The sequence below is a fragment of the Dryobates pubescens genome, chromosome Z (assembly GCF_014839835.1).
Source record: "Dryobates pubescens isolate bDryPub1 chromosome Z, bDryPub1.pri, whole genome shotgun sequence".
NCBI classification, from domain to species: domain Eukaryota; kingdom Metazoa; phylum Chordata; class Aves; order Piciformes; family Picidae; genus Dryobates; species Dryobates pubescens.
The window spans coordinates 120,942,816-120,958,015 of NC_071657.1; the positions used below are offsets into that span (position 1 = coordinate 120,942,816).

At 49.6% G+C, this 15,200-nt stretch overlaps 1 protein-coding gene across 1 annotated transcript in view; it reads right to left on the minus strand.

Moving 5' to 3' along the window:
- PPP6R2 (protein phosphatase 6 regulatory subunit 2) overlaps positions 1 to 15,200 on the minus strand; it is a 72,455-nt gene that overhangs the window by 7,530 nt on the left and 49,725 nt on the right. The window contains exons 17-22 of the mRNA XM_054177927.1: positions 13,334 to 13,391; positions 12,181 to 12,308; positions 10,979 to 11,160; positions 9,727 to 9,889; positions 9,009 to 9,097; positions 7,119 to 7,326 (exon numbers count right to left, since the gene is read on the minus strand). Coding sequence (XP_054033902.1) covers positions 7,119 to 7,326; positions 9,009 to 9,097; positions 9,727 to 9,889; positions 10,979 to 11,160; positions 12,181 to 12,308; positions 13,334 to 13,391 — 828 coding nt within the window. The remainder of the gene's footprint in view (positions 1 to 7,118; positions 7,327 to 9,008; positions 9,098 to 9,726; positions 9,890 to 10,978; positions 11,161 to 12,180; positions 12,309 to 13,333; positions 13,392 to 15,200) is intronic.

Here is a 15,200-nt window from a genome sequence, read left to right on the forward strand (position 1 = left end):
AAACAAAGCAGCAAGAGATGCAGAAGCAGCATTCCAAAGACACAGATCATGATGAGCTCACAGGCAAGGCTTCAAAAGCAGGCTGCAGAACCACCAAGTGAAAGCCAAAGCAAGAGGTGGTGGAGTATTGAATAGAACAGAATTAACCAGGCTGGAAAAGACCTTTGAGATCATCAAGTAGCCACACTACACTTCCACATCAGCTGTTGGCTACTCATTAGACCAAGTCACACCAACCAGGAGGTCTGGCTTTTAAACTGACATGCCATCTTCATTCACAAAGCCAATACATCATCTGAGAAGGTCCCACTAATGCCAATTATCACACTAAGTGTTCACAGAATCCTCCAATCCCAGCATGGTGGGGTGGGAAGGGAGCTCTGGAGCTTATCCAGTCCAACCCCCCTGCTCAAGCAGGGTCAGCCATAGCAACCTGCACTGGGTCACAATGGCCAGCTGGGGTTGGAAGCTCTCCAGACAAGGAGACTCCAGAACCTCTCTGGGCAGCCTGCTCCAGGGCTCCACCACCCCAACAGCCAGTAAGTTGCTCCTGATGGAACCTCCTGAGTTCCAGTTAGTGCCCATTGTCCCTTGTCCTATCACTGGGCACCACTGAGAGAGTCTGGCCCCACCCTCTTGCCTCCTTCACAAGTCCTCTGGCTCTTGCTGAGCACTGAGAAGATCCCCTCTCAGGCTGCCCTTCTCCAGGCTCAACAGCCCCAGGTCCTTCAGCCTTTGATTGGAAACATTCTCAGGTGAGCTGGGACCTCAGAGGAGCCCCTTAAGGTGAGTTTCTTTGAATGAGTATACATTGAGATGCAACCTAATGGTGCCAACTGCTGCTGTCCGGCTCCAGGCCCCATGCCCAACCCCATGCTCATCTCCTCTCCAAAGCATCCCAGCAGCTCCTCAAGTGAGACGGCAAAAGGTGACACAAGCAAGACAATCACTTCTCATGCTGCTGTTCCATGCTCATCACATGCAAGGAGGAACCCAACCTCATGCAAGACCAACAGCTGGCAAGCAGGGGGAAGAAGCCCAGATCCTGACATGGGAAAGCTCAAAACATCCACTGTGACAACATTAGCTCCACCCAGCTGGAGACCCTGGAGGATGGTCTTCTCTGCTGCACCCCAACTCCTTGCTCAAGCCAATGGCCACCTTGCCTGGACACCCCCAGTCCACCCAGCACCAGTGCCAGGTGGGACCTCTGCCAGCTGCTATTTCTGAGCTACCTCAGCAATTTGGAGTCTTCAAAACTCAAGTTAGGTGCTGCCATCCCAGAACCATCTGTGATCAGAAACAAGAGGACGCTTCTCCACTGTGGTGGAGGAACTGCAGAAATTCCTGCTTATGCTGTTTCATTTTGACCTCAGGTCTAAAGACATCATTGTGGCACCTACAGAGTTTGTCTCCAGAGCTGGTGGACCTATCAGCTCAGAGCTGGTGGACTAAGCAGCTCAGAGGTGGTGCCACCAAACAAAGAAGGAATATACGGTTTTAAGAGGGAACCACCACTATCTCCAGCTAGATTCCATCCTTCCTTCCAAAATTCCTTCTTCAGTTGCTTCTCCAAGCTAGTTGGGTGAGAAAGCACCAGACAGAAGGGGACAGTGAACATCAAACCATTAAAGAAAAGTAAAAAGAAGGACATGAAGGAAATATTAAAGGAAAAAACCAAACAAACCCAAAAAACATCTGAGGTGAATAAACAAAGAGAGATGAGACGTGACAAACATCTCGAGCTCACAACCACCCCCCACAGCTAATGCTGGGTGTTTTCATGTCTTCTAAGTGCAGCTTATCTTGGATTAGATGATCTTTAAGGTCCCTTCCAACCTAAAGCACTCCATGATTCCATCTTTTAAGAAGCTGCTTAGAAACCTCACTTGGAATCATGGAATCATTAAGGTTAGAAAAGATCATTGAGTCCAACCATCAACCCAACACTGTCAGGTCCATTTGAACAACTCAGAGAGAAGCACAATCATGGAATCATTTTTGTTGCAGATCTTTAAAATAATCCAGTCCAACCATTCTGTAACTCTACCAAGGCTGGGGCTAGACCATGGCCCTTAGCACCCTATCTCCACAGCTCTGAAACCCCTTCAGGGATGGAGACTCCACCACCTCCCAGGGCAGCCCGTTCCAGTCTTTGAGAACCTTTCAATTAAGAAGTTTCTTCTGATGTCCAACTTAAACCTTCCTTGGGGAAACTTGAGGCCATTTCCTCTTGTCCTGTCACTTGTTCCTTGGGAGAAGAGACCAACCTAGACCTGTCTCCAGCTTTCTTTCAAGGACCAGACTGTCTCCCCTCAGCCTCCTTTTCTCCAGGCTCAATGACCCTCAGCAGGTCCCTCAGCTGCTCCTCACAAGTCCTCCAGACCCTTCTCCTTCTTCTCCAGACCCTTCCCCAGCTTTGTTGCCTTTCTCTGAACCTGTTCCAGTCCCTCAATGTCCTTCTTGGCGTGAGGGGCCCAAAACTGACCCCAGGATTCCAGGTGTGGCCTCAGCAGTGCCCAGTCCAGGGGGATAATCGCTGCCCTGCTCCCACTGGCCACATCATTACTGATCCAAGCCAGGATGCTGGTGGCCTTCTTGGCCTACTTCAGCTGAGCTTTTACATTTCTTCTCTGTGATTGTCCAAAGCTGGTTCAACACGCTACAGCTGAAGACCAAGCAGAGAGACACAGAAGTGGGACTTGTTTCCTCCTCAAAAGCCCTGCTCACCCTTGGGGAAAGCAGAAGACTGGCTGCCCACCAAAGGCAGCTCTCATGGCTCTTTCTCCTTTTATCCAGAAGCACACCCTTTTCATTTCAGCAACTGCATCTTCAGCTCTAGCAAAGCCTCACAGAAAGTCCTGAGCCTCACCACAGGTGCTTGCTCTGAAGAGCTTTGAGAACATTCAGCCATTTCCATACTGGCATGGCCTGTGTCTCCCGGACCACTCATGAACAGCTTCCTGATTGCTTCATTACCACAGCAGACAGCCCTGCCTGAGAGCAGCTTCTGTGGGATCAACACAACACAGAGCCTCCTGTTTCTGAAAGTGAAGACAACCTCCCAAAGTTTGTGAAAATGGCATCATTAGAGTTTAAACTTGAGTACTGAGATGAGGCCATGGTGAGTTGACAGCTTAGAGACACCACACAGCTGCCACTTCCAAAGCCTTCAGTCTCTGGAGACTGGGCACAGAGAATCCTGCAATCTCAGCATGGTGGGGTGGGAAAGGAGCTCTGGAGCTCATCCAGTTGAACTCCCTGCTCCAGCAGGGTCACCCACAGCAGCTTGCCCAGGGTCACAATGGCCAGGCAGGTTTGGAAGCTCTCCAGACAAGGAGACTGCACAACCTCTCTGGGCAGCCTGCTCCAGGGCTCCACCACCCTCACAGCCAACACACTGCTCCTGATGGAACCTCCTGGGTTCCAGTCTGTGCCTATTGCCCCTTGTCCTGCACTGGGCACCACTGACAAGAGTCTGGCCACATCCTCTTAGTCCCCCCAGCTCCTTTAGGTCTTGCTGTGCATTGATCAGATCCCCTCTGGGGCTGCTCTCCAGGCTCAACAGCCCCAGGACTCTCAGCCTTTCCTCCTCACAGAGATGCTCCAGGCCCCTCAGCAGCTTCCCAGCATCCACAGGACCCTCTCCAGCATCTCCCAATCTCTATGGAAATGGGGAGTCTATATCTGGATCCAGATCTCCAGATGAGGCCTCACCAGGGCAGAGCAGAGAGGGAGAACCTTCCTTGACCTGCTGACCACATTCTGTTTCATGTCCCACACGAGACCCTCCACTTGCTCTGGTGAACTTCATGAGGTTCCTCTCCCCATCTCTCCATCCTGGCCAGGTCTCACTCAATGACAGCACAGCCTGATGGGGGTGTCTGCACTCCTCCCAGTTTGGCACCAACAGTAAACTGGGCTGAGGGCCCTCAATGTCCCTTCATCATGGTCACTGATGGAGGTGCTGAACAAGACTGATCCCGGGGGAACACCACAAGCTCCAGGTCTCCAACTGGACTCTGCTCCACTGATCACAACCCTCTAAAGGCTGAACTTCCAAGTTGGAGAAATGGTGGTGGTCTTTCTGCTGCTTTCTAGATGAAGTCTACAAAATTATTAGTAATTAATTTTTGTGAGGATAATTAGTAAAGAAATGTTAGGAAGGAGAATGTTGGGGATAAAAATTAGTGTTTAGAAATGTTAGGAAGGAGAATGTTGGGGATAAAAATTAGTGTTTAGTGACAAAAAATAACCTTTGGAAGACAGATCACCCACTGCTTCATGGTGGGTTACAACATGCAAGTGTGAGAAGGTCTCCAGAGACTTGACCTAACACAAGGGCAGCAAGGGCTTCCCTGGAGGCATCCCAACCACAGCCTGAACTTGGCTTTGGAAAGACTAATTAAGAAACGAAGCTATTTGCAGAAAGAGGTCACAAAGAGAGGGGATGGCAGAAGCTGAAGGATGCCATGCATGAAACCACCAACCAGTCTCTTTGCCGTTTGAGGTTGGTTGGTGACCATGCTGTCTGTGGCCCACACAAAGGTCCACACACAACCTTCAGTTCAGGTTTGGAAACAGATCTCTTTGACGCGATTGTGGAAAGATGAAGTTTCCCCAAGTCCAAGAGGACCTTTTTATTCCAGCCCAGTATGAGGAGCTACTTGTCAGGTGGATGTTTGGAACCTTGAGGTGGTGATGGTCATACATACCCTCTGGCTGAAGGTCTAAATACTCTTGAGCAACACCCCCAGCAAAAGAGAGAGGCAGGAAGAGAGAGAAAGCAAAGAAAGAAGACAAACCAGTAAAGATTGCTGAAAAAAGAGACAAAAGAGTTAAGTTTGCAACCCTACCCTCAGGAGGTCCTCCTGCCTGGAAGGTCTAGAAGCTGTTTCAAAGAGAACAATCACTGGACAGGGCACTTTCCAGAGAAAATTCAGATCATTTTACATCAAAAAGCAGAAGATTCCATGTGCTGCTAAAAGCACCTTTCTGAAGCCTCACACACAGGGCTTGAAGGTATCCAAGAGTGAGGTTTGTCAGAACTGGAAGCTGTTTAGACCCAGAACCTCTGTAAAAGTCCTTGTTTCAGCACAAGGAATCACCATAAAAAGTTAAATAGGGGACAGGAGGTTGGCTCCATCCATTGGAAGTAGAGAGATTAGCTAAATCCATCAAAAAGATCTCCTTTTTTGTGACCTTTATGGTAGCCAATGTTCTTAGGAGCTCAAGCAGAACATCCATGAAGGACCTTCTGCTAAACCAAGCAAAGACAAAGCATAGACTGCCCTGAGTTTAAATGATGGGGTGGTGCAGGCAGGTAGAGAACCATCACCAGTTGAGAAGACTCATAGAACCATGGAATGGTTTCACTTGGAAGGGACCTTTGAAGGTCATCTGACATCTTTGACACCTGCAACAAGAGCAGGTTGCTCAGAACCCCAAACAACCTGACCTGGAATGGTTGCAGGGATGAGACATCTCCCACCTCTCTGGGAAACCTGGGCCAGGGTCTCACCACCCTAGTGTGAAGAACATCTCCCTTCTCTCTTCTAAACATCCCTCTTCTTGGTTCAAACCATCACCCTTTGTCCTGTTACAGCAGGCCCTGCTCAAAAGTCTGGTCCCATCTTTCTTCTAAGCACTGAAAGGCCACCAGAAGGTCTCCCTGGAGCCTTCTCCTCTCCAGGCTGAACAACCCCAACTCTCTCAGGCTGGCCTCACAGCAGAGGGCTTCCAGGCCTCACAGCAGAGGGCTTCCAGCCCTCCCATCATTGCTGTGGCCTCCTCTGGATCTCTTCCAACAGGTCCATCTCTCTCCTGTGCTGAGATGACCATGGAGGACATTCAGAGGCATGCACTGTAACACCTGGAGCTTCTACAACCCCAGTGATAATTCAACCTCTAGATTCCTTGTGTAACCCCAAGGACTATCACAGATCTCCACTTGAGATTCCATTATTGCAAGGAAAAAGGGAGAAGAGAACCTTTTTTCCACAGAAATGTGGATGTAGATTGGTGAAAATTCAGCTCTCCTGGGCAAGTCCCTCTGTAAAGTCCTCCAGAAGCATGTGGCCAACCCAAAATATTCTTTAACCTTCAGCACCTTTAATTTCCTTGGAATGATGAAGGAACATGGCAAGAAATGGATGTATTTGCTATTGGCTGTATCTGCTATTGGCTGTTTGGGTTTCACTGCATCTGTTCCACCAGAATCCAGGTTGGTTTGGAGGGCTGAGGACACCAGGAGGGTCCCATTATCATCCCTGGTCAAGATGGAAATTCATAGCTGGGAGAAACCTAACATCTCTGCCATGAGTGTATGCCTGGATCTCTTGTACAGACAGACAGGAGATACTTCAGTGATGTGACTCCTTGGCTAGAAGGAGCCACCAACCTTTCTATTTTCAGCACCTCCTTATCACAAAACCCCTGAGACAAGAAGACATCATGGAATGTGTTGGGTTGAAAGGACCTCTGAAGGTCATCTAATCCAATCCCTTTGCAGTCATCAGGAACATCTCCAAATAGAGCAGGTTGCTCAGAGACCCATCAAGCCTTGAACATCTCCATAGATGGAGACTCCACAACCTCCCTGAGCAACCTGTTCCAGTGCTCCACCACCCTCATAATGAAGAGCTTACTCCTAATGTCCAATCTCATCACCCAGGACATTTCATAGAGCCATAGCATCCCCAAATCCCAGCGTGGTGGGGTGGAGAGGGACCTCCGGTGCTCATCCAGTCCAACCACCCTGCTCAAGCAGGGTCACCCACAGCAGCTTTCCCAGCATCACAATGTCTAAGTGGGTTTGAAAGCTCTCCACAGAAGGAGACTAAACAACCTTTCTGGACAGCCTGCTCCAGGACTTCACCACCCTCACAGCCAACAAGGTTCTTCTTTGGGCACCACAGTGTCTAAAAGGGACAAGGAAGACTTAAGACAAGGATGGTGTCCCTTGCCCACAGCCATGGAAGGTTGGAACAAGATGACCTTCAAGGTCTCTTCCAGCTCAAACCATCCTGTGATAAATTCTCAGTTAAAAAGGGGCTAAACCAGTGCAGAGCCAGACCCCATGGTGAAGCTGGTGGACACAGTGCCCCCACCCTTCTCACCTGGTGAACACAGCCTTCTCGTTCTTAGCATCCATGGTCAGCTTGATGGTCTCCTGGCCTGAGCCTGTGCTGATGGTTTCTGTGACCACATTGGCTTTCTCCTCCTCTTCCTCACTATCAGAGCCTCCAGAGGAGCTGCTGTCTGAGGCCACCAGTGGTGCTTTCCTGGTCACACAGACGTTCCAAACGCAGGGCGAGGCAGTGCTGGCTGAGGAGAAGAAAGAAGTCACAAGGTAGGGTCAACCTAACCACAGGGACAACTCCCCAGATACAGTCCCAAGGAGAAGGACATACAACAGTGGTTACAACAACTAACATCCGAGGTGGTGGCTTCTGTGCAGGTCCCACAGCACAAAATGGTCTTTTGGGAAGTCAGGAGGAAAGCCCAACCCCACAACTCAATGTTGTCCACCTGCTACTTCCTGTCCACAATGAGCAGAGGAGATGACGTTCACTTGGTGAATGGTGAGAATTCTGACCAGGGGATTAAGGAAGTTTCTGGGCTCCCTGCTAACCAAACTTAGCTCCCAGAATCTCCAAATCCCAGCTTCATAGTGGTGGGAAGGGACCTCTGCAGATCATAGAATCAGTGAGGTTGGAAAAGACCTCAGAGATCATCAAGTCCGACCTATCACCCAACACCTCGTGACTAACTAAACCATCCAGTCCAACTCCCTGCTCCAGCAGGGCCACCCACAGCAGCTTGCCCAGGGTCACAATGGCCAGGAAGGTTTGGAAGCTCTCCAAATGAGGAGACTCCACAACCTCTCTGGGCAGCCAGCTCCAGGGCTCCACCACGCTCATGGCCAGGAAGTTGCTCCTGATGGAACCTCCTAGGTTCCAGTTTCTGCCCACTGCCCCTTGTCCTGTCACTGGGCACCACTCCATTCTCAAGATCACTTTTGGAGGAACTCTCTGAGGTCTGAGAGGCTCCAAACCTAAATGGCAGAACTCAGATTTAGAAAAGCCCTTAGAGCAGCCAGCTCATCTGCTGGAGAGTCAGGAGGCTCTACAGAGGGATCAGGCCAGGCTGGATCCATGGGTTGAGGTTCAACAAGGTCAAGTGCTGGGTCCTACACATGGGTCACTGGGCACCACTGACAAGAGTCTGGCCCCATCCTCTTGCCCTCACCCTTCAGCTCTTGCTGAGCATCCATCCCCTCTCAGGCTGCTCTTCTCCAGGCTCAACAGCCCCAGAGCTCTCAGCCTTTCCTCCTCACAGAGTTTCTCCAGGCCCCTCAGCAGCTTCCCAGTCTCTGCTGGACCCTCTCCAGTAGTTCCCAGTCTTTCTGGAAATGGGGTGTCCAGAACTGGACTTAGGATTCCAGCTGTGGCCTCATCAGGGCAGAGTCAAGGGGCAGGAGAACCTTCCTTAACATGCTGGTCACACTCTTGTACACGCACCCCAGTGCTTTGGGGGAACTCAAACTGTCGTCTCCAGTAACCACTGAAGGGTGGGCAATGCTGGAAAGGAAATCTTGGTGCCGCTTCTGCCACCTGCATTTTCTCCACATGCATTGGAGAAGAAACTGAGATTCAGTGAAGAAACTTCTTCACTGAACCAGAGAACCCAAACTTGACTGGAACAGATCTTGAAGATCATCATGTCCAACCATTCTAAGGGTCTCATCAGCCACTGGAACAGGCTGCCCAGGGAGGTGGTTCAATCCCCACACCTGGAGGTCTTTCTACCAGGCAGATGTGGTGCTGAGGGACATGGTTTAGCACCACATTTGGTGTTTCATCTTCAACCTAAACCTCCCCAGGTGCAACTTGAGGCCATTTCACATTTCTTAGAATCCCAGAATGGTTTTGGTGGGGAAAGACCTTCAAGACCATCAAGTCCAACCATATCAACCGTGGTTTTGTCTCCTCACAGCCTTCACTTACAGTTCTTGTCCTGACTCTGCTTCGGGCTTCCATCGGAATTGTTGCTCTCTGTGTCAGCAGGAGAACTGCATCGTGGACCTGATTCTGAGCTAAAGCAGGAGAAGAAAGAAAACCAACCCTGAGGATGAACTTCAGGTATCTCAGCTGAGCTTCCAAATACCCCCAGGAGAAGAAAGGACCAGGGCCTGCTCCTCCTTTTTGTAAATATTTGTGACTTTTAAAGAAGTTACTGAATTATTTGATCCTCTCAGTGCAGCAGCAGTGATGGCCCACCAGTCAAGACATCAGAGCTACCACAAGATCAAGGAAGATCAAGGGAAGCATGAACCACTGATTCACAACACCAAAAGAAGACAAAGAAAGTAACAAGTGCAAAGGAAAGAAGAAATACCACAGTCAAAGTGCTCCACCAAACCATGCTGATAGAGTCACAGAATTGTCAAGGTTGGAAAAGACCTCTAAGATCATTGTGTCCAACTACCAACTCAACACCTCCATGGCCATTAAACCATGAGATCTTCAAGTCCAACCACACCCCAACATCACCATGCACACTAAGCCATCTCCCAAAGTGCCGTGTCCACACGTTTCTTGAACGCCTCCAGGGATGGTGACTCCACCACCTCCCTGGGCAGCTGGCCCGAGGCCTGACCCCTCTTCCAAGCCCTGTTTCATGCCCAAGTCAGAGAGAAAAGGAAAGGCCATGAGCCCCTCTTACCAACAGAAAGGTTGGAAGTCTGTAAACTTTGCCCACCCTTTCTCCTCAGGCGTGGTGTTCTCGGGGGCTGCCGTGTCCCACACGCTGGATCCCACATCCATGGCGACGCAGGGCGTTGGGGGCTTGGAGCTGACAGGCTCGAACATGGCTGTCCAACCCGACCCTGCAAGCACACAAAGGGATGGAGCTCCTAGGAACTTTCAGGAGCTCTGTTCAGCCCCAAAATGTTCCAAAAGACCAAAAAAGATAAAGCAACCCATGCACGTCCTTCAAGAGCTGCTTGGCTCACAGGTTGTAGACAACCAGGTTGGAGATCCCTCTTCTGATATCAAAGGTACTCACAAGAGAAGCATCAATGAAGAAAAATGAAATCAAGAAGGTCTTCAAAAAGCATCATCAATGCATGTCCTCAACACTATGAACATCCCCAACACTATGAATGTCCCTCATTAACATCACAAATATCCTTAACATCATGAACATCCCCAATACTATGAAGTTCCTTAATTCTTTGAGCCACCAACTTTCAGATGGACTCTTGATTTCCTCTCAGAAGTTTAGTGGTTTCTAATGCTGTGAGTCATGAATCAGCACACCATCAAGCGTGCTCTGATCCGGGCAGACCTTGTTGGACTAGATGACCTTTGAAGCTCCTTTCAACCTAAACCATTCTATGGTTTCCCTCCATCTACTTTCCTACCATGGTCTTCCTCCAGGTACTCTAAGGAGGGGTTTCTGTAAGGTGGAAACTCAAAGCAGAAGTGGGCAGATAGATGGAGAGTGGAGATGCTTAGTGGCTAGATAATCTTTAAGGTCCCTTCAAACAAAACCATGTGTGAGGAACTCTGTGTGAAGAATCACAGGATGTGTTGAGTTAGAAAGAACCTTAAAGATCATCTGCTTCAAACTCACCTCCCACTAGATCAGGTTGCTCAAAGCCTCATCCAAACTGGTCTTAAACACTTCCAGGGATGAGCTGCCCACAACTTCTCTGGACGACCAGGGGTTCATGTCATAACCCACCACTAATACATTTTTCATTGGTACTCAAAGAGACCTGTGTGGCAGTCTTGGCCCAATCGAAGGACCATCACACCTCATTGATATTTCAGAAGGTCAGGCTGAAGACTGACACTGAAGCTCCACATCAGCAGAGAACGGTCACAGAAACCAGGCAGCGTTCACCCTGCTGCTCTGTGGAGCAACTGAAGATCTTGTTTCAAGTTGGATGATGTTGCTAGAAGCTCCTTACCTTCAGAGGAGGCTGAGGAGTCTTTCTGCTCAGGGACGTTATTCTTGGTGGTGGTGGTGGATGAAGAAGGAGGTGGCTGCTGCTCCGTCTCCTCCTCTTCTTCAGAGTCCACGGTGCCGTCATGATCTCCATTCTCAAGATCACTTTTGGAGGAACTCTCTGAGGTCTGAGAGGCTCCAAACCTAAATGGCAGAACTCAGATTCAGAAAAGCCCTTAGAGCAGCCAGCTCATCTGCTGGAGAGTCAGGAGGCTCTACAGAGGGATCAGGCCAGGCTGGATCCATGGGTTGAGGTTCAACAAGGTCAAGTGCTGGGTCCTACACATGGGTCACTGGGCACCACTGACAAGAGTCTGGCCCCATCCTCTTGCCCTCACCCTTCAGCTCTTGCTGAGCATCGATCCCCTCTCAGGCTGCTCTTCTCCAGGCTCAACTGTCCCAGGGCTCTCAGCCTTTCCTCCTCACAGAGATTCTCCAGGCCCCTCAGCAGCTTCCCAGTCTCTGCTGGACCCTCTCCAGTAGTTCCCAGTCTTTCTGGAAATGGGGTGTCCAGAACTGGACTTAGGATTCCAGCTGTGGCCTCATCAGGGCAGAGTAATGTTGCCAGAGAACCTCCCTTGACCTGCTGGCCACACTGTTCTTCATGTCCTCCAGAAGAGCCTTGGCCTTCTTGGCCACAAGGGCTCTTGGCCAAGCTGGTGTTCCCTAGCACTCCCAGGTCCTTCTCCATGAAGCTGCATTCCAGCAGGTCACTCCTCACCTGTACTGGTCCAGGGGTTGTCCCTGCCACAGGGCATGACCCTACCCTTGCCCTTGCTGAGCTTCATGAGGTTCCTCTCTATCCAGCATTTTGAAGAACATTCTGTCTAATCCCACCAGTCTTAAAATTCTTTCAACCTCCTCTTCTCTTTTAACCTCCTCCTCTCCAACAATGAAGGAAGGAGCAAGTTCTGTGTATCTCCAACTAAGGGTGGGGCCTATCTCTGATAACAGAGTCAATAACTAGGTGTTTCCATCATTATTTCCTTCCCTCTTGGTACAGTCAGGAGAAACCATCACTCTGTAGAGGTGTGTCATGGAAAGTTCTCTGCTTCATGTCAGAAGGTCACAAATAATCAACACCTCAACATGGATTTCACCAAACTCTGGAGTTTTGGAGAGTTTAGGACCAAAAGGTAACTCTATCTTTTGTGGTCACCTTACCGTGTTCTTGATTTCACTTGGGTTGCATAGGTGATCTCCTTATCTTCCCAGATATCTTCTTCCTCCTCATTGTCATCAAATTGTTGGATCCTCTCATTGCAGCAGGCTTCAAAGAGGGAAGCATTAGGCTGAAATGGGATTAAAAAAGAGCTCAACCTTCTTTCTATCTCCAAATGAGGACCATGGATGGACACTACAGGGAAAGAGGGAAATTCCTTCCATGAAAAGCATGGGCAGCAGGTTGAGGGAGGGCTCTCCACCTCTGCTTCACTCTGGTGAGACTTATCCTGGGGTAGTGGGTCCAGCTCTGCAGTCCCCAACACAAGGACCCATGTAGGTCCAGAGGAGGCCACGGAGATGACCAGGGGGCTGGAGAATCTCTGCTACTGGGACATTTCAGGCATTGGAATAAGTTGCCCATGGAGGTGGTGGATTCACTGTCCCTGCAGGTATTCAAGAAACATGTGGACATGGCACTTGGGGACATGATTTAATGGCCATGGTAGTCCTAGGTTGGAGATTGGACTTGGTGATCTTCAAGGTCTCTTCCAACCAAAACAATTCTATGATTCTGTGATAGGCTGAGAGTGTTTGGATGAAGAGAGCCTGGAGAACAGAAGGCTCCACAGAGACCTTCTGGTGGCCTTTCAGTTTTTGAAGAAGGCTCCAAGAGAGGCACTTCTGACAAAGGCACAGAGTGGCAGGACAAGGGATTATGGCTTCAAACCAGAAAAAGCTGTATTAAGATGAGCCATTAGGAGAAAATTCTTCCCCATGCCCTCATGGTGAGGCAACAGGTTGCCCAGAGAAATTGAGGCTCCAAGCCTGGAAGTGTTCAAAGCCAGGTTTGATGGAGTCTTGAGCAATCTAGTCTAGCAGAAAGTGTCCCTGCCCATGGCAGGGGCTTGGAACTGGATGATCACTAAGGGCCCTTTCAACCAAACCCACTCTCTGATTCTACGATTAAAGAGAACTGCATCTGAAGATCTTCACCAAAAGTCCTCTGAAGGCAGATGTAATGCCCTGAGTTTTTTAAATGGCCTCAGTTCTGAGGACACCTTATCACTGACCACAACAACATAGAAATCTTGTTTTCTTTCAACAAGCCAACAGCTGCTTGAGGCACAGCCTTGCCCCAGAAGGCTCCACTTACACTGTCGTCATCGGCATCGATGTTGAAGCTGATCTCTGCAATCCTGTCAAAGGGGGCACTGCAAAAGGAAAGGAAAGTCATCAGCAGTGGCATGGAGGAGAATAAAAACCCTTTCCCAATCCCATCTCAAGACCAGAAGACACTACAGAAGACCTCTCCATGCCTCTTGTGTTTTCTCCCTGAATATTCACTTGTGTATCACACTCCACTATCTCCTTGAGATTGGAGATAGCTTCAGGTTTGCATTCTGAGCTTTGATTCAACACCTGAGTGAAGAAGTTTTGTCCTCATCTTGTGCAGATGGTGTTTGGGGCTTCTTGGCAACCACAGCCCTGGCTGGCTGATATTTTGCACCTCTCATGGCACCTCTGGAGCGTAAAGACTACCTTCAGCTTTGAAGCACAACCTTCAGCTTCAAAGACCATGCAAAATGATATTTAATAAAAAGGAGGAGGACCTGCACCCATCTGCTCTGAGATTCTAGTCCTACCTTCACCCAAGCATTCCACAGAGCTCCTCACCATGAGATGGGACCTTCTCCAGCAGGGTGAACACACCCCCACAATCTACATGCATCACTGGGACACGAATGCTGCCAAAATGCTTAAATGACCCAATTTCCAATGAGAACCTAAAAATGTCTGGTCAAGAACAGCAGAGGGTGCTGCAGGCCAAGAAACTCCAACCCACTGGCAGAGCTGGGGACAGACATTAATCATTCTCCTCCACCTAGATATCAACTCTTCTCCACCTTCATGCCAACTCTTATCTTCCACCATTCTCTACTTGGCAAACATCTCAACAGTGTTGCCAAGACCCTGAGGATATCAAGACTCTCCTTTGATTCATTGAACCAGAGATTTTATCAGTTGGAAGAGACCTTTAAAGGTCATCTAGTCCAACATCCCTGCAGTAAGGAGGGACATCCCTAACGTGTCCCCTCCCTGGAGCTGTTCAAGGCCAGTCTGGATAGGCCCCTGAGCAACCTGGTCTAGTGGGAAGTGTCCCTGCCCATGGCAGGATATTGGAACTGGATGATCTTTAAGGTCCCTTTCCAACCCAAAACATTCTATAAACTATGTAAGGTTGCTCAGAGCCCCATCAAATCTGACCTTGAATGTCTCCATGGTGGGGAGGTGGGGCCTCTACCACCTCAATGGGCAACCTGTTCCAGTGTTCCACCATCCTCAGAACGAAGAACTGCATCATGTCTGGAAGCAGCTCTGGAGAAGCCAAACTACTTCCACTTTGTCATTTAAGGTACCTCATGGAGCCCAGCAATTGCTATAAACATAGTCTGAGGAGATCCAGCAAAAGCATCCTCAACAAATCAGATCTGGAGCAGCCAAAGGGTTGGACAGGCGTGAGATGCCCAAAGCTTTCTGGGCCAAAAGTGTTCTGTTTCTGCCTGGATTTCAGGACACCAGGACCCTGCAGTTCTTGGCAGAGCAGAGCAAACATCTGCTGGGCTGTGAGCAGCAGCTCCAGGATGGAAGGTTCAGCACGTGCTGCCACATGCCCTCCCTATTGCCCTGGTTGACTCCTTTGATCCAGAAGAACCTTGCCAGGAGATGACAGTGAATGAGGAAAATGGATGAGCAGGGAACACACTGAGCAGACATCCTCCTGGAGAACTTTTCTGTCCCCACATGGACACTAAATGGTTACAACTTCTGAGCCCTTATGGACAGGTGGGATGAGCACAGCCCCAGGAAGCTCCTCAGCACAACTTCTAGGTCAGAAGATCACAGAACAGTTTGGGTTGGAAGAGACCTTCATGGTAACGGAGTCCAACCCTTAAACCCAGCACTGCCAGGGCACCACCAAACCATGGCCCTCAGCACCACATCTCCACAGCTCTGAAATC